A 22,441-nucleotide genomic window follows, 5' to 3' on the forward strand; every position below is an offset into this window, starting at 1 on the left:
GTCCCCCCCCCCCCCACCAAGGAAGCCCCAAGGTGGGGCTGAGCAGCCAGGCTGATGACAGGGTGGAGACTCAGAAGGCAAGAAGCAGGTGAGGCTTACCGCGATTTGCCCACTCTCCTCAGTGAGATACGCCTTCACATCTTCCAGTGCCACCAGAGCACACTGTCTGCCATAAGAGCAAAGGAAACCAGCAGGGAGAGCTAGGTTCAAACATGCCCGAGGCACAAACAGATGGGTTGCTATAGCAGCCACATCCCTTCCCACTGGTCAAAGGTTTTCCCTAACTAGATCTTTCAACTTTCCCACTGAGGTTTTTACACCATCCTACATCTTCCTCCTACCCCTGCCCCTGCCCCAATGCATATATCTTATCCCTCTTTAGGCTTAGGTTACAGGCATACACGCATCTCCCTGAGCCCTGTCCTTCTACCCACCCAAGCCCAAGATGTCCTGCCCATCAGATAACTTCCACTTAAAATTCCCACAAGATATTTACTGGGAGGAAAACAAAGCCCTGACACATCCAGTCTTATGATAGCTGAGAAAGATTCGACTGGAGGTCAAGCCTTAAACAAGACTCACTTGCGGATCTTCATGGCCTCCTCATTGTCATGCCGAAAGAAGTCGTAGGACTTATAGGACTTGACTGCTTTACGCCGATACACCCCAAGATTAAACACTGCAGAAGACACCCAAATCTCTCAATAGCAAAGCAATATGATGCCCCCACCAAAGGAGACTTCTTGGCCTAATGTCAGAGTGGCCAAGGGAATGAAAGAGGCACCGTGGGACATTGGGAATAATACCAGATTAAGAGTCAAAACAGCTGTCAAGTCTTCACTTACTAGACCTTATACAAGTCCGAAGCTGTCTGAGTTTCAATTTCTTCAGCTACTCTGTCTATTTCACAGAGGTACTGCTAAGGCCAAATAAGATGATGCACAGGCAAAGTCTTTGAAAACTTAAAGCTCTACACCCACTTAATTCTTAATACTCCTATCAGGGGCATTCCCTCAAAATTAGGCCAATTTGCCAAGGCCAGGAGGAAAGCAAGTCTGGGAATAATTCCAGTAAATCAAGAAGCAACTAGTATTTCCACCAGAAGCACCCTATAACCTGATGCCAGGGAAAGTAAGTCTCCCAGAGGCCTGTGAGGCCCAGGAACTAATCATTTTCCTTCCCAAGGGATGACCCACACCTACCTTTGGTGGGCACTCCAATCCAGTTGAGGTAGCGTGTTAGTTTCTTGGATACGTAGGTTTTACCCCGGGCTGGCAAACCAATCATAACAATGAGAGTGGGGGAGTTGGTCATGTAGGAGGCCCATGCTAGAGGGAAATGAAACAAAACAGAACTAAATGACTAGGGGCTAAGTACAGTTTATACACTGGCTAGGAAGCGCATATTCATATCTCGTTTAATCCTCATGAACCTATAGGATAACGGTCCAGGAAGAGTGTGAAGGCAAAAGAGAGAAACAGGCAGACCCTCCTGAAAAAGATTTAAAGGGTTGTACAGACTTCTTTCTAGAGAGTACCCAAACCAAGACATGTCTTTCTCATATGTCTGAGGTCTTCACAGAGGTACCCTAGGTGGAAAGAGGGAGAAAAATGGCAAAGATTAGAAAGCAAGTAGCCATGGCACCCTCCTTAACATGAGAATACCTAGTGGCACAAAAATGATATCCACTGTGAAGGAAGGTCTTGTGCCTGGAGATTCCACCAGTGCAGAACTGAGCTGGCTTCTGTAATAAGTCCCACCGAGTTTCTATCCTGAGGATCCCACCCATCCCTTCAGAGCCAGGGGCAAGAATTAGCTTGTCCACTGCAAAAACAGATTTGCCTCAAGCTGTTTTGGCCTTTGTACTCAGGCCATGAGATCCTCCTTAAGCCAGAACTTCTAAACTGTAGTGAAATTTAGTAGGCAAAGCCTACTTGATACAGGTTCTGTATAGACCTCAGGAAGCTTCAAGGTAGAGTTAGCCCACAAAGGCATCAGGCCCAGACTGCCTCAATAGCCCGTATAAAGGCAAGACAATTAAGAAGCAGGAAGAGCCATTAGTCAACACTTCCTTAGTAAGCTTTCATGTCAGGGATGCTCATTTATAGAGATGAGTCTCACAGGTTGGGGCAAACTAGATAGATGCTCAGAAGTCAAGCGATTTGCCTCAGGACACATGAGTCAAGGGTAGAGCTGGCACTGGAATCCAGATCCTGTGTTTCCTCAGGAGCTTTTCTCCATAAAAAGAGGCTCCTCCTCAGCTCATTCACAGGTACTGGCTCCTCCCTGCCCATCCTGCCACAGAGGAGAGGTGGGAGGGACCTGCACTGCTGCCAGCCATGTTCCTGGGGCCAAGACCCAAACTGAGGTCATCTGGGAGGGCTCGGGCTTTGCAAGCTCTGATGAGGGAATGCCCTGCACAGGGATGGCTGAAGGAAAGAAACCCCTTCGTCCTCTGCTTCTCGGCACTGCTTTCAGGAAGGTGCTTGCAAGTTGTTGCTTCTTCTCTGTAAGGCACAAGGTGACCCTTCATGACTAAGAAACAATTCAGTAAAATGGAGGTACTTGGTTGGCAAATTTGTCTTTCACTTTTTGACAAGGAAATGTAAAAAGAGTTCAGAGGAGAAGTGGGTAGAAGGGCCCAGGTAGAGAACCGACCTTGGAAGGAAGAGAGTTTCCTAAGGGTGTTGGGCAAGAAGTACTCGGAAGCCAAAGAGTAGCCCTACTGGTGAGGGAGGGGTGTATGCTCAGATTCGGGGCCAGGGCATGGCTATTAGTCCTTTACCCACTGTGCTCATCGAAAATTCCTTAATCTGGGCAGGAGCCTCCAACAAGGTAGGTAATGGAGCAACGTAAGTGATTTTCATCTCTGTCCAAATAGGGAGCTCGAAGGCAAGCAAACAGAACCCTGCGGCCTCGGCTGGCATTAATCCCTAATCACCAACCCTTAAGAGCCAGATAGACTCTACATGGGATCAGCTGCCTCAGGTTTAAGTAGTAAAATCCCCTGAGTGTTCACTTTCTCTGGTTCAGCTCAGCACCACACTCTCCTCCATCCCGCATGATTTGGCTCATTACCTGCGCTTCTAGGCCTGCTTTGTTCACACCTTACAGCCCATTAGGCACTTCCCCCAAAGGTCCTGTTACCCTCCCTAAAGCTTAAAATGAACTGACACTTGGGAGCTGCTCTGAAGGCAAAGGGGAAGCAGCTGCTCTGTGTTTACCAAACTAGACAGAGAATGCTAAGAACAAAAGAAAACACCGGAAAACATGGGCCACTAGGGACTCCGCAAGATGCCCTTCAGTGCCACACCTCGCACCTCTGCCCAACACACACCCCCACACACCTGCTGCAACCAGGGCTTGTCATTTTCTGGGGTACAAAACGAAACCACATTTCCTATCTCAAATTGCCAAGCTGTCAAAACTAGGAACATTCTGTCCTGCCTGTGAAAAAACAGAACCACTACTGCCACCACCACCTTAATTTGAATGTAGATACTTCACAATGATTAATTTCAGAGACAATGGAATGCATCACTTGACATACAATGTGAAGCTGTTTCAATCCTGAAATTCTCTTCTCTTTAGGTAAGGTTTCACTCACTCTCAATCTCAAACTCATTTTCTCTCCATAACAGTTCTTAGATGAAATGAGGGACTGATAACTTTTCTTGTATAAATAGAAAAACTCAAGCGCAGAGAATTTAAGAGCTTGACATGAGCCCTTGTGCCTCATGTTAGCACTTGACAAAGGTACCCCACAGTAAACACAACTATGCACTCCATCCTAATCCTGAAGGATGGTATAGGGACCCCTTGTTACCTTGCTTGCTTTTTGTGTCCTGACCGAAAATCAGAGTTCCTTGTCTCCTTTGTGACCCAGCCAGCTGCAAGTATTTACCAGCAGGCTTGAAATAAAACCCCAGCTTTGAACACTCCCAGGCACTGATAAAGGTGTCTAGGTTGTTGCCCACAACACTGAAAGAAAGTGGCCCTGGCCCTGAGGCAAATTCCTTAAATCTTCATATAAACTCCATACCCTGAACCCCTCAGTGAGGACATACCTAGGTAGAACATCCCTTTTCTCTGGCTGTCTGTTGTCAGGACATGCTGCAGCACTCTGTATGTAAGTTCCCCCAACAAATGCTTTGGACTGGTCACCCTGGTGTTTAGTGCTTCTTTCTTTGGAATCCCAGCTGGCCCCATCTCAGGACAGTTTGGGGTACCCCCTTGTGGGAACTCCCCTGGGGCTACTTTTGGGGCAATTCTAGCTGTGGATCTGGCAGAATGAAACAGATGGTCTAGCAGAGCCTTTCGTGAAAGGTTCCCAGCCTTTTCATGACCTAGGTCCTCTTCCATTATTTGTTCTAAATAGATCTAACATTTTGAAATATGCCACCTATAAAGCATGCTTCATTAGTGATATCTTATTTTTACTCATCAGACGTCATAAAAACTGCCAATTATCCCCTGCTGGTTGACAGAGAGGCACGAAATAGTCAAGTTCATTAACTGCAGCCAAACACTAGGAAAGTTGATATTTTAGTTAACCAGTGTAGCTATAGCTAACAATACCTAATTTTTAAGTAGTTTGAAATATTAAAAATGACTTACAATATAGAATTTAGGAGAGTAAATTAGTAATACTGATCACCATTCCAATTTGTCTATCTTTTCCCCTGTAATTTCTGCAGGAGAAGTGGCTGGCAAGTGTGTAAGGATGTTCACTGTGGCATTCTCTGTGACAGTGAAAAATTGGAAACAATTCAAATGTCCTTCAGAGGGAAACTGGCCTATCCATACAATGCAAAATGAGGTAAATTTGGATTTAACAACATGAAAAAGATGTCCACGATATAGTAAGTTTTTAGGAAAAAGGAAATGGCAACAGAACGGAATATATACCGTATGAACCTACTGTCATTAATAGGATACACTGGAATAAGGTGTCTAAAAGAATTAAACTTCACAAAGACAGGAGAGATTGTGAGAGAGTTTTTTACTTTTCACCTACTCTCTTTCTGGATTCTTTCTGTATGGTTTGAATTTTTCATAAACATGTATTGCTTTTGTATTTAGGGAAAGGTACATGTAGGAACTTGTTTGCTTCAGATCTACTCAAACTATCAAAAAATAAATAAAACAAACAAACAAAAAAAGCATGTACACCCCCCCCATCTCCTGCTTTCACAGAACCCTGCAACCAGTCATCTAAGCACCCTAAAGTCACCTTAGCCAGCACCACCTCTTCACCCCCATCCCTGGAGCAGCTGAAGTTCCAGTAATGCTCCTTTGGAGGTTTTGGCTTTTGGCTCCTGAAAATCATGCTTCAGCCCTGAAGTCCTCAAGCCAATCACTTTCCAAAGTCAAAGTTAGCCAACATAGGTGTAATTAGCAGCAAGGGGATAACAGCAGAGCTCTTAATAAAGTAATTGCTGGTGTGAACACTAAGGAGCCAGGAGCTTGTTCCAAAGTGAGAAGAGAAAATGGAAATAAATGAACATATATTCTCATAACCTTACTTTCACCTTTGACTATGGTTTCAACAGTCTCACAGTCCAACTGTGAAGTGAGAAGAGAGTGGGATAAATAAATGAGGTGGCTTTAGGACACCCAGAGGCCTCCAGCAGGGAAGAAAAAGCCATTTGGAGAAGAAGGTGGAGCTTGGAAAGGAGAAATCAGATCCCAGAGCAGGAATTAGAGTCTAGCAGACAGGAAAGAGAACTGGGATAACTGCTTCTTCGACTAATCAAAAGCTCTCAAGGCAGAAAAACTGCAGGAGAAGAGTTAGAAAGGCAGGTAGGAGAGATTCCTAGAGCAGAGAATAAAGCAGAGTTAGGACTGACACCTGGCATTGTGCAGAGTCCCACAATGACCAACTCTGCCCCCCAACCCCAGCTCTCCACTCTCTTTTGGATCAAGCATCCTAGTTACACAAATGTACCCCCTTTTAAGAAGTGCATCCCGGATCCCCAAATCTAGGTCACACTATTGTCAAACAAGAGGAGAAAACATTCTTTACTGAAAATATAATACTTCAGAGAGCTCTTTTAAATAATGAGCTCCCAGCACAGCATTTGAGTGTAATTCAATTTATATACAATGTTTCAGGAATAAATACAACATGCAGACAGAGCCACCTGTGAAAAATAACACACATTAGCTATGTGCCCAACAGTCTTCTAAGTACTTTCCTATATTTACTCATTAAATCTCACATCACTTTAAAAAGAAGTAAACTGAGGCATAGAGGGCCGGCCCAGTGGCGCACTGCTACAGTGTGCCACTTGGGAGCGCGGCGGCGCTCCCACCGAGGGTTCGGATCCCACATACAGACCGGCCGCTCACTGGCTGAGCGAGGTGCGGGCGCAACACCGAGGGTTACGATCCCATTGCCGGTCCCGGTCCGGTACGGGCGTGACACTGAGGGTTGCGATCCGTTGCCGATCACAAAAAAAGACAAAAAGGAAAAACAAAAAAAAACAAAAAAAAACTGAGGCATAGAGAGGATAAGCAATTTGTTCAAGGGCACACAGCTAGGAAGTAGAAAAGCCAGGATTCAAATTCAGGTTCCAGAGGCTGCACTCAAACATTGTGCTATACTAGTTATCTGTCACGGGGTATTTTGTCTTTGGTACCTGGCTTCCTGCCCTGGCAGAGAAAGGAGACCCTAACCATAGAGGTGTGCTAACCCCAGTATCACATCCAAACCAGCTGCTTCTGTCCAGCAGGCCTCATTGGTGCTTGGTGAAGAGAGATTGTCATATTCATCATGAAACTGACAAGGTTATGACATCAAGGTCGAGGATCTGGGGAAAGCTTTGAACATGAGCCGATTCCCAGTCTCATGCTGGTCGGCTGTTTCCACCTGTTGTTATATATAGCCACTGAAGTGAGAAAGAACTGACTGATAGGGTTTCAAAGGAAAGGTGCAATCTGGAAGCACGGGCAAGATTTAGCATTCCTTGAGGCTCACGGAAACATATGGGACCAGTGTCCCAGACCTTTTGGGAAGTTATGCAGTCTATAATGCTGCTAAGGAATGCAGATGCATAGGGACAGGAAATGCCGCTTCATCTCCCTGCAAATCTCCTGCTGTCTCTCCTAAAAGATCAGCCTGGAAATGCTCCTGAGGGAGAAAACAGTTTGTAAAGTGCAAAAGCTCAACCTGTGTGAAAGTAAGGTGCCCAAGACACTGTGAGAAGTCAAATGTCAAGGCTCATTCCCCTGATGCCTATAGGAATGGGGCAAGGCAGCACTGGCTAGTATGTCCAATTTCTGCAGTGACCGGTGCCTTCCCAAAACTCAGCCCAACAGTTAAAGGGAGACTGCTAACAGTACCGGTCCCAAGTAATTCCTGCATCCTGCCACTCTGCCTTACTCACTGTGTGTACAATAACGCTTGCCCTAACTTCTAACATCAAGTGAATATGTGGATACCCCCAAGATATAGAGATTTTGTTAAATAAAGCAATAAGAGACCTTGGGGTTACACCGGCAGTCTAGCCCCAAGGACAGACATTTCACTGAGTCCACTTGATTCAGAAAGGAAATTGCTCCCTGGAGACTTTGTTTTAAATTCCCATGTCAGAGGATTATTTCTCATTCCCATGGAGCAGCCGAGTCTAAGATCACAAATATTCCCAAGAGAAAATCCTGGAAGAGAGCAGCCCCTCCTCTTTCCCAGAACTCACAACATTTCTTCTCTGACATTCGAAGATTTGAAGTTTTAGTTTTATAGCTGTTGTTCTGTTCTGAGGAAGATGCACAATTCTCAGACATGGCAGCTCTTCAGATGTCTGGAAGGGAGAAAAGGAATGTAAGGAAGGGAAGGGAGAAGACGTCCCTCAAAACACTCACTGCAGAGGATCAGCAGGGTATAAGTGAAAGAACCCTGAGCCAAGAATCAAGCCTAGCCCTCTTTCTTCCAGTTAATAACTAACTGTCCTTGAATAAGTCATAAAACTCCCTAGCCCTCTGTTTCCTCACGTATAAGAGGAGTTGCACTAGAACCTTGCATTTATTTGCTGATTTTGGAGTTTACATTCCCTATGTTACTATCTCCCTGAACCCTTCTAATAATACTGTAATAGGTCAGATTTTGCTCCCATTATTACTTATTCCCGTTTTACAGATTGAAAAATTGAGGTTAACCGATTAAGTGGCTTGTCCAAGCATTGTCATAAGCTCAGGTTCTAGTTTTAAGAATCTGGAAGAGTAGTGGTGGCAATCGGGGGTAGGGTGGATGGGGAAAAGAAAAAGTTCATCATCAAGAAAGTAATTACAATCCAATGGTAGAACTCAGTCTTGAAAAATAAAAAAATGAGATAAGTGGGAAAATCTCAAACACGTCCCCTAAGGGAAAAACTGTAAGTGGACCATGAGACAGCCCTAGCACGTCACCATTTCTCCTCCTGATTTCTCTCTCTCAAACCCTGCTCCGCACCCTCTCCTTATTCATTCCCTGGGACTCGTCTAAAGAAGGAACAATGGGACGCAGAGGTGGTAAATGACTTCCCCAAGGTCACCTACAGAATAAGGGGTAAATCCTGGCTCGAACTAGGCTGGGAGAGACCCCAGCTCACTCCGCAAACCCACACAACCCGAACACCAGCTGCAGCTTCCCGTCCGGGAACGTCTGCAGTCCCGGCAATGCCCGGGGCCGGCACTTCCCGAAAAGGCGAGGCATCATCGCCCGGTACCTCGTCTGGGTGCCCCCTTCATCCCGCCTGCCCAGACCCTCCCGGGGCTTCGCAGCTCTCGCTCACCCTATAATCTCTCCTCAGATCCCTCCGGGCAGGGGCCCGGACGCTTCCCCTGTAACGCTGCGACCCGAGCCGACTAACTGTGGCCGGGGGCCGGCTCTGGCGTCCTGCCCGGCTCCGCCCACCCGCGCGTCGGTCCTCACCTGGAGAGAACCATGGACCAATCGAGCACCTGCAGGATCCAGGGGGTGGGGCTCAAGTCGGAATCACCGACACCGGCTCCTGAAGGGGACAGATCACAAGCTCCTACGTTTCTCAGCACTGTGGAGGTTGGTTGCAGCGTTGCTCGGTAACTCATAGGGCTGGGGGCGGGGTTAAACGAAAGCCTCACATTTTTCATAGTCTCGCGAGAGTGGACTATTAAGTAGCCGTCTTAGGAGGGTGGGACCTTCTGGTGACAGAAAACACTGCGAAGATTAACGCTTTCGTTCCTGAGTCCCAGCGGAACCTCGTTAGATGCATAAATTGGAACGTAAGCTTTAAGAGGTACTTTGCTAGAGTAAGCTACCACAGGACTCAAGCCGATTGTGACTTAGGGTGTTTGCAGATCCGTCCCGTAGGTCAGACACTGTATTCTAAGAAAGTCAACCAGTCGTATCGCTGAACCAGGACCTTCCCTGGACCCATCCACATTCTCCAGTGAACTTCTTCTAACCCCTTCTTTATTCTTCTTCTTGCCCCCCAAGCTATATCATCTGATATGGTCACCTTGAAGAACCAAGGAGGAAAATCGCACCAGCCGAAAATTGTGTCGTGAAAGACGTGAAAAGACTCAAAGTTTCCATAAAATTTATTCAGAGATGGAGGCTTTTACAGTGGAGCTGAGTTTGCACGTTCCAAGTGAAGCACACTTTTCACAGTTGCCCCAGCAGGCCCGACTGACACTTGATTCTGTTGATAAACCCATTCTAGGCAGGATAGGACTTGCTATGTGGATCCAGGATAGATAAATAACAATAAGTAAGGATTTCTTGGAAGAGAGAGAGAAAGTCGGGGATGTCTTTATTCCTCCTTCATCTAGGAATTCATCCTTCAAAGTTTAAATAACTATCTCCTCTTTGAAGCTTTTAACAACTCCCAGCGTCTTACAGTTGCCCTCTCTGTGCCTATACAACTCCGTCTTTATCCATCCAGCGAGTATTTATTGAACACCTTTTATTTGCCAGGCACAGTGCTGGGCTCTAGGCATACAGGGTTGAAAACGGCCTTATAATCTGGCATTATCACGTTGCTGTGAAATTCAGTGGTTGTGTCCCTTACACCCCATCCTCTCTCACGGTTACAGTGAGCACTTGTTATACTAAAGGCAGGAATGGAGTCATCTTCTATTTGTATACCCAAGAACTGAACTGGAATCCGGATGACACGCGTTATCTTCTTCATTCCTCCTTTTCCTGCCACCACCTGGAGGAGGCAATTGCCCTAGTCCCAGATGCTGACCTCATACTGTGCTTTCTGATGTGGCAAATTGACGTTTTCAGGCTACAGTCCCACGGAGGTGGAATGGCCAGTCGTCCGACCCCCTTAACCCCAGTGAGTCAATGTTTGGTGCAGCCACGAGTCTAGTCACGTGCACCTGATTGTTTTCGATAGGTCCTTTGACTCACTGACCATTCCTGGCATTCGTTTGCGTCCTGAACTATGATTCTGTTACTGCCGGTGTAGTTTGGGTGTAGTTTGGAAGCTCCGATTTAATAATTTCCGACCTCGCTAAGTGCAAAGTTACATTCCACTCTACCTGATTCAGGAACTCCTTCGCCCGCCCTCTTCCCTTGAGCATATATGCCACCGACGCGGAGGGCACCTCACTCGCTCGACAGGTAGCAGGACCCGTAGTACTTCAAGGATACGGACAAATCTTCACCCTTTGGCTTGGGAGGGTGAGAGGAAAAATTAGTTGTCGCTTTAAAAGAGTTCGCTCTTCTGAAAGGGTAGAGGCGGAAGCCGTACCAAAGTGTCGCGAGAACTGTAACTACCGGCGACTTCTCGCGATGTTTGGCCCCGCAAAGGGTGGCCATTTTGGAGTCCACCCGGCGGCCAGTTACCCCGGCGGCGTCTCTCAACCTGCTGCCGGGACCAAAGCTGGCCCCGCCGGAGTCTGGCCTGTGGGCGGCCGGACCAACACGATGTGGCGGCTCCGCTGCAAGGCCAAGGATGGCACTCATGTTTTGCAGGGGCTGTCCAGTCGCACCCGGGTGCGGGAACTCCAGGGCCAAATTGCCGCCATCACTGGGATCGCCCCCGGCGGTCAGCGCATCCTCGTCGGATTCCCGCCTGAGAGCCTGGATCTGAGCAACGCGGATACCATTTTGGAGGACTTGCCCATCCAATCAGGTACGGGAATCGGGGCTGGGGCCAGAGGAGGTCCGGGGAGGACGGAGAGGGGCGTGAGAGAGAACAGAGGCAAGGCAAGGCGGCTGCGGTCAGTGGGGGACTCTGAGAATAAGGGTGAGGGTAGATTAAGGAACAGACAACCCTCACGGAGACCGGGACAAGAGTCTGACAATTCCTTGTCTTTACACATGGTTGAAAGAGAAGCTTAAAGGCTTGGATTGCCCCTTTCCCAATCTGCTTTCTGGTTTACCTTGAAAATATTCATTTTGTTTTCCTTCTGCATCCACAGAAGTATAAAAAAGTAGGCCCTATTTTCTCTATCCCGGTGGCTCCTTTTGTTTATATCACTGATCAGCAGGTCTAAAGGGTGCAGGATACTTTTTTGTTTGTTTGTTTTTTGGCTTTCCTGGTTCGGTTATGCAGTTCCTTTCATAAATACTTAGTTTGACAGGTACAGTATATTCATTTTAGAGTTAGCTTTTAAACCAGCCTCTAAAAACTCTTTCGAGTTCTAACCAACGGCAGGTATTTCTGTCTAGTATTAAAACTTGAACGTCAACATTGGTAACTAAAAGCTTTCTGTTGTTGTGTCAAGGACCATGTAAACGCCAAAGGGTAGATATGTTTAGTTTCAGAAGGAGGTGAACCCCCTAGTGGCCTAATCTATGGTGAACACCTTCTGAAAGACAAGTGCTCTGAAAAGGCAGGGAGCAAGTATAAAGAAATTTTGGTTTTGAAATGTATCTTTTTAAGTAAGTATAAAGGTGTATATTTCAGACCCCTTCACTAAATTGGGATGCAACCTAAAGTGTTGAGTTCTTTGTTCTGTTCTCATCTTTATGAAGATAAAGTAAACAAAAAGTGTTACTGTTCACTTGTTTGCAAAACTGTATTCTCCTTAGTAATCCCAGTTTATGCTTCAACTCCTGTTTATAATTTATAGACTTGGCTAGTGAACACCAAGTATCATCTGCAATTTCTCTGCAGTTCTGGATTTTTTTATTTTTAACAGGCGACATGCTGATCGTTGAAGAAGACCAAACCAGGCCCAAAACTTCACCTGCATTTACAAAACATGGTGCTCCTAGTTACGTCAGGGAAACTTTGCCTGTGCTTACTAGATCCGCGGTCCCAGCAGACAACTCTTGCCTCTTTACCAGCGTATTCTATGTGGTTGAAGGAGGAGTTTTGAATCCAGCTTGTGCCCCTGAGATGAGACGCCTCATAGCACAAATTGTATCAAGTGATCCAGACTTCTATAGTGAGGCAATACTGGGAAAAACAAATCAAGAGTACTGTGACTGGATCAAAAGGGATGATACTTGGGGAGGAGCAATTGAGATATCAATTTTGTCTAAGTTTTATCAATGTGAAATATGTGTAGTGGATACACAGACAGTAAGAATTGATCGTTTTGGGGAAGATGCGGGGTATACTAAAAGAGTCCTGCTTATGTATGATGGCATCCACTATGATCCACTTCAGCGTAACTTCCCTGATCCAGATACTCCTCCTCTGACCATTTTCTCCACTAATGATGATATTGTTCTTGTACAAGCACTGGAATTAGCAGATGAAGCTAGAAGGAAGAGACAATTTACTGATGTAAACCGCTTCACCCTGAGATGCATGGTGTGTCAGAAGGGATTAACTGGACAAGCAGAAGCAAGGGATCATGCCAAGGAGACAGGCCATACCAGCTTCGGAGAAGTGTGATCTATGCATGATGAAGGTTGAAGCTTACTACCTCACAGATCCAGAAGGCTCTGGGTTTTCCAATAAGCTATTCATAATCCTAAGGAACAAAAGGACACAATGCTTGAAACCATCCTTTTAACTTAAAATCACTAAGACACTGAAATTCCTTGTTAAGATTAAAAATAGTGTGCAAGTTTACAGATGTGTGTCTACGGTGGTGATACATGCCCTCTTTCTGCTGAGGTGACAGAATAGGTGGTCTTGCCACCTATGGACACCTGAAGATTGATTTGTAGTATTATGAACTGGCACCCAGCAGCTTTAACTTGTAGAAGAAAAAAAACATCACATTTTGGGTAATATGGAATGCCTCCAGGGGCCACTGGACATATACCACAGTGTCTCCAGTAATTTGAATTCTTTTAATAATAACTGTGAGTTAATAGTTTCTAAATCGTGAATTGATTGATCAAATGAAGATACTCAGAATTGTAAAACTGATTTTATATTGCAATTTGGTAGACTTTATAAATGTGTACTTAACCACTTATAAGTATATAACAAGCAATTTTTACAAGGATAAGTCTATTCCTTAAGAATTTTAAACAGGAACTGATAGTACCCTGTTTAAAATTTCTAGTGTATAAAAGTAGAATGTGTGAGGGAAAAGGTGCCTGAAGCAGCTTACTGAAGCTTTAAAAGACCATTGGCCTCGTGTTTTAATGCAATTTATGTATTGATCTTTGTCACGTTGCATAAAATTTTAAATTAAGCAGGGTATTTTTTTTTAATTGAAGTTCCTTGAAATTTGAGTGCTTGATTTTTGCTTTATTACGTGAATATTTGTCTGGAGGGATTTGATTTCCTCAGCTTTTTGTAAGAGCACTTCTTCCAGAAGAAAATATTCATCTAAAGTGATAATGCTATGCTTTGGTTTGGTTTTCGTACACTCTATTGCATACCTAAACAGTATTTGTTTTTGTGGTAGCCTTATCTCTCCACTAATGCGCTTTTGAATAATTCCACATTTCTGCAAATTAGCACTTTGCTTATCTGCGATCTTTTTACTTTGGCTTTTGAAGAGTTTTTAAGTAATTGGGATAATACTGTTGAATGAATTTGTTTCTTTTCCAAAATATGAAAGTTTTCAAATCCTTGCCTTATTCAGGTCTCAGAATTCTGCTTCTTCCTAATACTAGATATGTAGCCATTTGCTTGGTGGCCTAATCCGCAAGGCACGACCTCTAAAATTTAGCTTCACTACAAGATCTTCCAGATAAAGTTTTCTACCTCTTTTCTTAATTCTTCTAAAGATCAGGGATGCTAAATTATAATTTGTTATGTATTTTCTCACATAATGTGAAGAGGCTTAATGTTGTGAAGTTTAGTTATCTTGGTCTAATTTTTGATTATCTTAGAAAACCAATGGTGTACTTTAAAGCACTTATGTCTTTTTCAGCATATCTTCTTGGCAAATGTTTTAAAATTGAGATTTACTTTTAGCACTTTCACTTGATGAAGGTGGCCATGTAAAATTAAGGAAAATGTGAGCAATTTAGGGAAAAAGTCCCTTTAATGAACAATTCACAGAGTATGCTTGAAATCATCAGATGACATTTCTTGAGTACTTTTTGTGTGCATAGCTGTTTAGGCATTGTAAGCTATTATGGTCAGTATAACTTAAAGTGTTTAATTTTCTATTTTCCTGAGCCTTAAAAATAGCACTTGTGAGCTTATGATACTTAATGTTTGGCAATCATAATATGTACAAATGAATATGATTGAAAATATTTTCATATCTGTCTATCATCTGGTCTAGATGGTATCTCTTTTATTTCCCCCAGAAAATATTAAATTTAAAACTGTAAATTAAGTCTATACTATTAGGTAACATCCATCAAATTGACCTTTATGCATCACTATTCAGAAAGCTTGCCTTCCTTTCCTTGCTAATTCAGGAGCCAAATTTAACATTTGCTTACTGGGATTTTAGATCTAGAAGTTTATTCATGCAACAAATATTTATTGAATAATTTATAATGTGCCAGGCATGTTTTGATATGTTTTACAACATAATTTTTTGTCACTTTAAAATTGAGTATATGTTATCTATAGTGGATTAACTGAACAAATGGAAAGAAATAGAACACTGACATTTTACAAAATTAAACCCCTTCATTTTAAGTGTTTTGTTTACATATTAATAAATACCAAGTATTTATTTAGGGGATCCCTGAATATTTTAGTTTATCTGCTAAACTAAAATATTTTAGTTTATCTGCTAAACTAAAATATTTTAGTTTATCTGCTATTAGGTTGTCCATTCACCAGTTGTACACTGATACTCAGTGAAATTGCTTTCAAAAATGACCTTTTAAAGTAATCATCTGCTGAAATTCAGCACTAGTACTTTAAAATAGTGTTCTGATCATGGAAAATTCAAGATGAAGCATTATTTTCAGATTGCTTGATTTAATTATTGAGACTTAAAAATGTAAACTGCTCATTCTAAACTCAACCTTGGAAGGCTCACAGAGTTTAAAGTTTTTTGGGTTTTTTTTACCGCATATATTAAACTTGAAACTAGTAATTTATGTGAGTAAATTCTCATCTTGAGAACTTTAAGAAAATGTGGATTTAGTCCTTGTAGCAGGATTAAAAGAAACTGTCTTAAGTTTGCACTGGAGCAAAATGAAATCCTTCTTCCTATTCTTCAGTTTTTCCCTGCCATACAAGAATTTTTTTTTTTTTTTTTTTTTTTTTTGTAATTAAAATGAGGACAGTTTACATTAGTGGCAGATTGAATAAAGACTGCTTTCCCACATCATCCCTCTTCCTCCTTTTCCTTACTTTTCTTTGGATTAAAGATTAGGTGTAGTTCTGTGAAGATATACTCTTAGAGTAATTTCAGAAGTTAAAATTAATATCCCTGGAAATTTTGTGATGCCATAGCCATATGAAGACATCATTATATTAACCTCTTTTGCTAATAATGGTTCATGGTTAATTTCTTAATTGTTTCCTATGAATGAGAAATGGACAAAGTCAAGTGGTACCCTTGAAGCTTCACTGCTGGTCAGCTTGATACTGTTTTTAAGAACTAATGTAGTCATGCCACTTTATTATTCCGTGAAGTTCAAGTCTAAGCAAAACCATAATCAGGAATTAATTTACTTACGTTATCTTTCTGTGTGCTCCTAAGTGCTCATGCCTAATTTGCTTGTCTAGCTTACTCCTTCTGTCCTATGTAGGGATTGAAACATGGGTATTGTAAGTTGCCCTGGCTAAACATAGTTTTCTATGTCTTTTTGAAAAAACTAGAATAGGGAGTATGCAAGATTAAGCAACAGTGATTTTTTTTTTTTTTTTTTTTGGACAAATCAGGTGGCCTTCCTAAACTTACATATATTAAGAATCATGTTCTTTTATGTGTTGAGACACATTATTGTTTGCAGCACTTTAAAAAATATGAAATAACATTTTACATGTTAGCCTTCTCTAGGAATTTTGTTAAGGACATTAAACAACCATTCTTGAGCTGCTAACCATCCTCTCTTCTTAATTATTGCCATCAGTGTATGATGTATCTAGTGGTACAATATTCTGGTGTTTTGATAACATTAAAACTCAATTTCAGTAACTATTAGGAGCATGGTCTGTGCCCTGGCATTAAAATGTTACTACTATAATGTGATTGTCCTTTATCATTCATTATACAGTGCAGTATTGGTGTTTTGATAACATTAAAACTCAATTTCAGTAACTATTAGGAGCATGGTCTGTGCCCTAGCATTAAAATGTTACTACTATAATGTGATTGTCCTTTATCATTCATTATACAGTGCAGTATTCAAATTTGTCCTTGTAGCACAAAGATGATTGACAATTTCTAAAAGATTCTTAAAACCCTTCATTTGTTTCTAAGCGAACTTATCTTAAGGAAGCTGATTTTTGAGTCAGAGGCCTTAAAATTGTCATATACAAGCAACATCATTTTTAAGTCTAAAGTGAAACGCTTGAAGTGAAATGTTTATATTAACTAAAGATGTTTTCTTATTAAGCATTGTAATATTCAGCACATTTTACCCAACCTGAAAAGAATATAAAACGTCCCTGATTGTGGGAAAGTGTGTTATTTTATCTTCTCCAAAAATTAGCTAGCATTGTGTTTACAGTACTTTGAATATTTGACTTAGAAAAAATTATCACATTGAAATTGAATTGTGGGGTGCTGATTCAGGTTTTGATTCATATGCATTTAAAGGAGGTTGCTAACCCTCCCATTGTATTTTAGAGTGAAGTGAGGAAGGGGAATGAGGATAAAGTACCATTAAAAAAGAAGAGATTGTCGAATGGATACATCCCTAATCATGAATTAAGTTCTTCAGAAAATTTTGCAAGCAATGCCTTTGTGTAACCTCAACCCTCCCCCCACCCATTTCTTGGCTTAGAATGTAGTAGGGCCATAGGTGAAAAGCTTGTCATTAAAGTGTAAAACCATGAATTATAAGCATTTTGCAGTGATGCTATTTTATAGTTATGTTTTTTAAAATAATAACCTATATGTAAGACTTTAGGGATAATAAAGATATGATTTGTTTAAGTCGTAGGTAAACAGAAAAGTTAACCTTAGGTTTAGAATTTCTACCAAGATTACAATTATAACTGGTATAGAATATGTAATTATAGCCCATAAGCTACTTAAAGGACCAGGGGACCTAATTCTTGTCAGTTTTCCAATTCACATTGGTGCCATTCAGGACTCAAGCTGTTTACAGGAAATATGTACTTAATAAAGTAATTTTTCTCCTTTAAGATATTTGGCTGGCTAGCTCAGTTAGAGCATGGTGCTAATAACACCAAGGTCCAGGGTTTTATCCCTGTACTGGCCAGATGCCAAAAAATAGATAAATAGACAAAAATAAAAAATTTGAATTCAGCTTAAAATACAATATAAATATATATATATACCTTGTCAAAAAGGGTAACAGTAGTCCTATAATTCCCATATTAATGCAGTAGTAGAGGCAGAGGTTCCGGAAGCAAGAAGAAAACCACAAATTAAGATTGTCAGATTTAGAACTTTAGAACTTGACTTGAAAAAGTTGTTGGGAAGGGCAAAACTGAACAAAGTTCTGGGTTTTTTGGCATAAGAAAATATTTTTTTCTTAAGATGGATAGTGTTTTCTTGTTTTTGAAATGTTCTTTTGTCTGTTGCCAGCATTTTTTCAAAGTTAATGCACTGCTGCTACCTGGAAGATGTCTAATTTCATTTTGTACAACTCCTATGTGATTTTTGCCATTGTCATTAAGATGCATTGACTTTATTTATGAGGTGTACGACTTTAAATATTTAAATGCTGTATGAAGTGACTTGTTTTAAAGGAATAAATGAAGTGAAAACGTTGTTTGAGCATATTTTGGGATCAGGGCAGAAGACCAGCTACTACACTCAAGTTACCTATTTATTATCAAAAACTAATAGACCACACCTTTAACTGGTGTACCCAAATCAGCTAAATCTCATCCTTTAGGTGGACTCTAAATGAATTATACAAGAAGCTGAAGTGTTTCTCCTTTTTAACACCAGAGGGTATTTGAAATTTCCCTTCATTGACTAACTTTTTTTTTCTGAGTCAGCTCCTGAAAGTTGTAATTCACTGTCTGCTGCTGCCAAATGGTCAAAATAAAAGAGCTGAATTTTCCTTTCATTTATAATAGACTGAGATCTGTGTGAACTTAGATCTGTTTTAAAATGGGAACATCTCTGTGGGAGAATTTATTTTATCTTTGACAATGTCAGCATTTGAACATTTATTTGAAACAACACTGGGGTTATTGGCCAGAGTAAGCTCTCTAACTGCGTTGAACTATTTATGCTTTCCTCATTGAAAGCTTAAATATTATTGAAATGGGACCATAATAATGTAATTAATCAATTTGTACACTAGGACAAAATATATCTTTGGAGTCAGCCTAAATCCAGCATAAAAATAAGTCAGGCTAAACCTCATATTAAAAAGCTTATAAGGAGTCTCATGAGCTGTGTGATGGCAGCTTGTTGAACAATAACTGTTCCCATTAAGCAGTCTTTCTCAAAGTTGGTCATCACATTACCTGGTTAGAAATGCAAATTCTCAAAAAGAAATCAGAAATTAATGAAGCCGAACAATCAGTTTTAACAAGCCCTCTAGGTGATTCTGATGCATGATAAAGTTTGAGAACCATGGCTGTTACCACAGTTGTTTAAATGGATCGTTAATCAACTTTGAGAGACCTCTGATGGTTAATATCAGTCCCGTGTCCTTGGCCTCATGCAATTCATGTTCTTCCACTACAGTGGTTAAATTTACAGATAACTCCAGAGAGTTATCCATCATTGTTTTAGAACTTAAGGACAGGATTTCAGCATGGGAAAAACCTGACTTTGTGGTGGATTTGACAAAGATGTAGCAATAGTACTTAATTCTAATTTGGATCCCAACAGGGTGATATGATTTGGGCTACAAAAATAGCCGCATGATAATAATTAAACGATTAGAAGAAAGGAAGCAGTAGTGTTGATAGTCATGTTGCATTGGGGTTTGGGGTGTGGGTTTTACGTGTAAAACATGATGAAAAACTTAAGGTTTGGCAACTGTCATGTGAAAGCTGAAGAAACTGGAGAAAAAGGATCTCAGATTGACATGATACCTAACTTCAAATTTTGTGAAATGTGTGAAGGATGAATTAGATTTGTTCTCTGGAGCTCTAGAGGAAAGAACTCAGACCAATCAGGGGTGAATAATGCAAAGTCCTAGCAAGAATGGAAAAGGCTGCTTCAAGTTCAAGTATTGTGATGTAGTCTCCTGCACTGCGAGAATGTAGAAATAGAAATATTTCTATTATTTCAGTAGTCATTAGGTAGTCATTAGTGTAGTCATTAGGTCCTTGCCATCTTGAGAAATCTGTTTCCAATGCTAATTATGAAATGATAATCACACAAAAAGTAGAAAAGCCTGTGGTTATTTTTTCCCCTCCTCTTTACCATTGTATTAGAGTTTGGAATGGTGGCTGTGCTCTTAGTTATATGATGGAAGCTGCAAAGCAGGACTTCCATATTTGACAAGGTATATACTTGTTGGATGATTAAAGATCTATGCTTATGTTCTTGTATCTCTAAGCTTGAAATGAGACATTCAAAAATAGAAAAGCAGGCATTGCAAATATATTTTCTATTTTCTAGCTTTGTTCTGACTTTGATTGTCTTTGTCTCTGCTGTGTTTATAGATTTTGAGGGTATTTATCGGGTAAAATCAAGTGCCAGGTCATCACAAATGTTATTTCTCTAAGCTCACTAAAACTTTTATGATTTCTTCATGTGTGAGTATTAAAAAAAAAAAAAGAAAAATCAAGAAATCATAAGAAACCAGTTCCCAGAAAATAAATAGATCTCTCTCTCTTTGCCTTAGTAGCACCCTCCCTCTCTCAACTTCTCTCCCTTTCTGGCCTGCTTTTCTGATCTTACTGTCATGGGATTTCTCTGTATTCAGTTGGAGGGCTTCGTTAAAGCAGGTGTAACAGTGACTTGGCCATCTTCTAAAACCCTAAACATGGTCTTCTGGAATATTGCTATAGGCTAAACGCTATAATTTGGAGTTGTCTGGAGTTGCAGCTTACTCAGGAGTCAAGTTTGAAATCATTGCTCTTCTAAAACCCTAAACATGGTCTTCTGGAATATTGCTATAGGCTAAAAGCTATAATTTGGAGTTGTCTGGAGTTGCAGCTTACTCAGGAGTCAAGTTTGAAATCATTGCTGAAATTAAATGCAAAATATAGACAAAATTATTCCTGATAACCCCTTACCTGTCTCATAAATTAAACTATATGGACATTACCATAACTTAGTGAGTCCAGTATAGCTAGTCTCCACCCCAGTGTTTGACGAGTTCACCCTCATTCCTGGGGTGCAGCTCTCTAAGTCTCACCCCTACAGTAATCATGGTTCACTGGGGCCCATCCATTGGTGGACTCTGAACTCTAATCCTTGTTTCCTTTGTTAAGCTGTCAGAAGCACTGCTCCCACTCTTAGCCACCCATTTTGCAATAAACAAATGTCTCCAAAGGAAAAGTGGCCCCCAAATATTAGGCACACCACACCAGACCTCTATCCTTGTCCTGATCCAGGCCTGGTAATTCTCCAAATTCTTCACTATCTTTTTGGCTCTCTATTTCAACAGCAGGAGGGTTTGTTTGAGTTACCTAGTTCAGCATTAATGGAAATGGAAGTCCTTAGCAACACTTTCCTGAATGAATCAAGAAACAACTACCATAAAGTTTATAGAAAAGATAGCTTTGGAAATGGAACTATCAGGTATGAAGCAAATGATTTAATAACAGTTTTTCTGTCAACAATGGAGGAACAGAGGGATTAGTAAGAATTCATCAGTGTTTATTTAGAACTCTCCAAAAAGAAAAGGCATTTTATCAAGTAACCATGAATATTTATGGCACAGTTCATTTCCATCCTGTTGGAATTTTTATCAAATTAAATAGAAATGTGTTCTTTATCATGTAATAAGAATCATTCTTGAGAGTCTGTTATGTGGGATATTTAACAAAATTATTCATCCTAATTGTGGACACAACTTTACAGCTATTAGAATTCCAAACTTCCTTCTACTTAACTACTTTGTATTGGGGTTGAGAAATCTTTTATGAATTTTATGGATTGAGTTAATTCTCCCTGTTAATTGAGCTTGAATAGTATGGAGTAAACTGAGCAAATCTAGTTTTTAAACTTATAAAACTAAGTAACAGACTTTGAATTATGTTGACTTTCTACCAAAGTGACCCCCCCATTAATCCATCCTTTCACATCCAAAGATCTAGTTTTGTTTTTCTTACTCTTACAATGAAGACTGAGAGAGAACGATCTTAAATTTGGTTAGGAGAAGCTTAAGTAATCATTTATCTCAGATAAATTGTTAAACAGTTTTTTTTTTTTTAATTTATAAATCTTTATTGAGCATTTACTTCTTGCAAGATATGGTGTCAAATACCCCAGGATTACAAAGATACTAATTCATTTAATAAGCATTTTCAGATGCTAATGTTATGCCAGGAACTGCCCTAGGTGCTGGGTATACATTGGAGGGGGAAACAATACAGAAAATTATACAAAGGAATTTTTTAAAATACAGGTTCTATGAAGAGAATAATGAGGTAAAAGAACTGAATTAAAATTGGTGGATCTGAGAAAGCCTTTTTGAGAAGGTGACATTTAAGCTAAAACCTGAAACTTAAATATGAATTAGTCTGTTGAAGAGTAAGAAAAGCATTCCAAGTAGGGGGTATAGCATTCGCAAACAAAATCTTTCAGGAGGAAATGAAATATTTTCTAGACCAGTCTGGCTTTAGTGTGGTAAGCAAGGGAAGAGGAACAGGAGATGAAGTTTTAGAAGTGGGCGAAGACCCAGATTTGTAGCACCTGTAAGCTATATTAAGCATTTACCCTAATTCGTATTTACCAGGTTTTATTTGCTTATATTACATTTGTGTTTCCAGTTAGTTTGTAAGCTCCACAAGGGCAGAGACTTTTTTATTATTGTATTCCCTGCACCTGGACACATAGTAGACATTCAATATATAGTTGAATGAAT

At 40.9% G+C, this 22,441-nt stretch overlaps 3 protein-coding genes across 6 annotated transcripts in view; 2 read left to right on the forward strand and 1 right to left on the reverse strand.

Moving 5' to 3' along the window:
• PFKFB2 (6-phosphofructo-2-kinase/fructose-2,6-biphosphatase 2) overlaps positions 1–10,436 on the reverse strand; it is a 28,461-nt gene extending 18,025 nt beyond the window's left edge. For 2 of the 4 annotated variants that reach the window (XM_008587669.1, XM_008587670.1), the window contains exons 1-5: positions 8,912–10,436; positions 7,698–7,802; positions 1,203–1,328; positions 583–679; positions 100–166 (exon numbers count right to left, since the gene is read on the reverse strand). In XM_008587669.1, the coding sequence (XP_008585891.1) occupies positions 100–166; positions 583–679; positions 1,203–1,328; positions 7,698–7,785 (378 nt within the window). In that variant the 5' untranslated portion in view covers positions 7,786–7,802; positions 8,912–10,436. The remainder of the gene's footprint in view (positions 1–99; positions 167–582; positions 680–1,202; positions 1,329–7,697; positions 7,803–8,911) is intronic. The other 2 variants (XM_008587667.1, XM_008587668.1) reach the window with 2 other exon arrangements.
• Positions 10,437–10,759: 323 nt separating this feature from the next.
• On the forward strand, positions 10,760–12,886 carry YOD1 (YOD1 deubiquitinase). The gene is made up of 2 exons (XM_008587671.1): positions 10,760–11,102; positions 12,115–12,886. Exons 1-2 carry the CDS (start codon positions 10,760–10,762, stop codon positions 12,816–12,818), a joined length of 1,047 nt encoding a protein of 348 aa, XP_008585893.1. The 3' UTR covers positions 12,819–12,886.
• LOC103603183 (chromosome unknown open reading frame, human C1orf116) overlaps positions 11,025–22,441 on the forward strand; it is a 40,080-nt gene continuing 28,663 nt past the window's right edge. Inside the window, exon 1 of the mRNA XM_008587672.1 lies at positions 11,025–11,102. The gene's annotated coding sequence lies outside the window, so the exon portion shown is untranslated. The remainder of the gene's footprint in view (positions 11,103–22,441) is intronic.

This window comes from Galeopterus variegatus, unplaced genomic scaffold (genome assembly GCF_000696425.1).
Source record: "Galeopterus variegatus unplaced genomic scaffold, G_variegatus-3.0.2 Scaffold4488, whole genome shotgun sequence".
Classification (NCBI taxonomy): Eukaryota; Metazoa; Chordata; class Mammalia; order Dermoptera; family Cynocephalidae; genus Galeopterus; species Galeopterus variegatus.

Excerpts from the sequence above, each read along its gene's own strand:
- YOD1 (XM_008587671.1), top strand. The coding sequence starts at position 10,760 with ATGTTTGGCCCCGCAAAGGGTGGCCATTTTGGAGTCCACCCGGCGGCC. Across the intron at positions 11,103-12,114 it reads GGACTTGCCCATCCAATCAG|GCGACATGCTGATCGTTGAA; the intron begins GTACGGGAATCG and ends TATTTTTAACAG.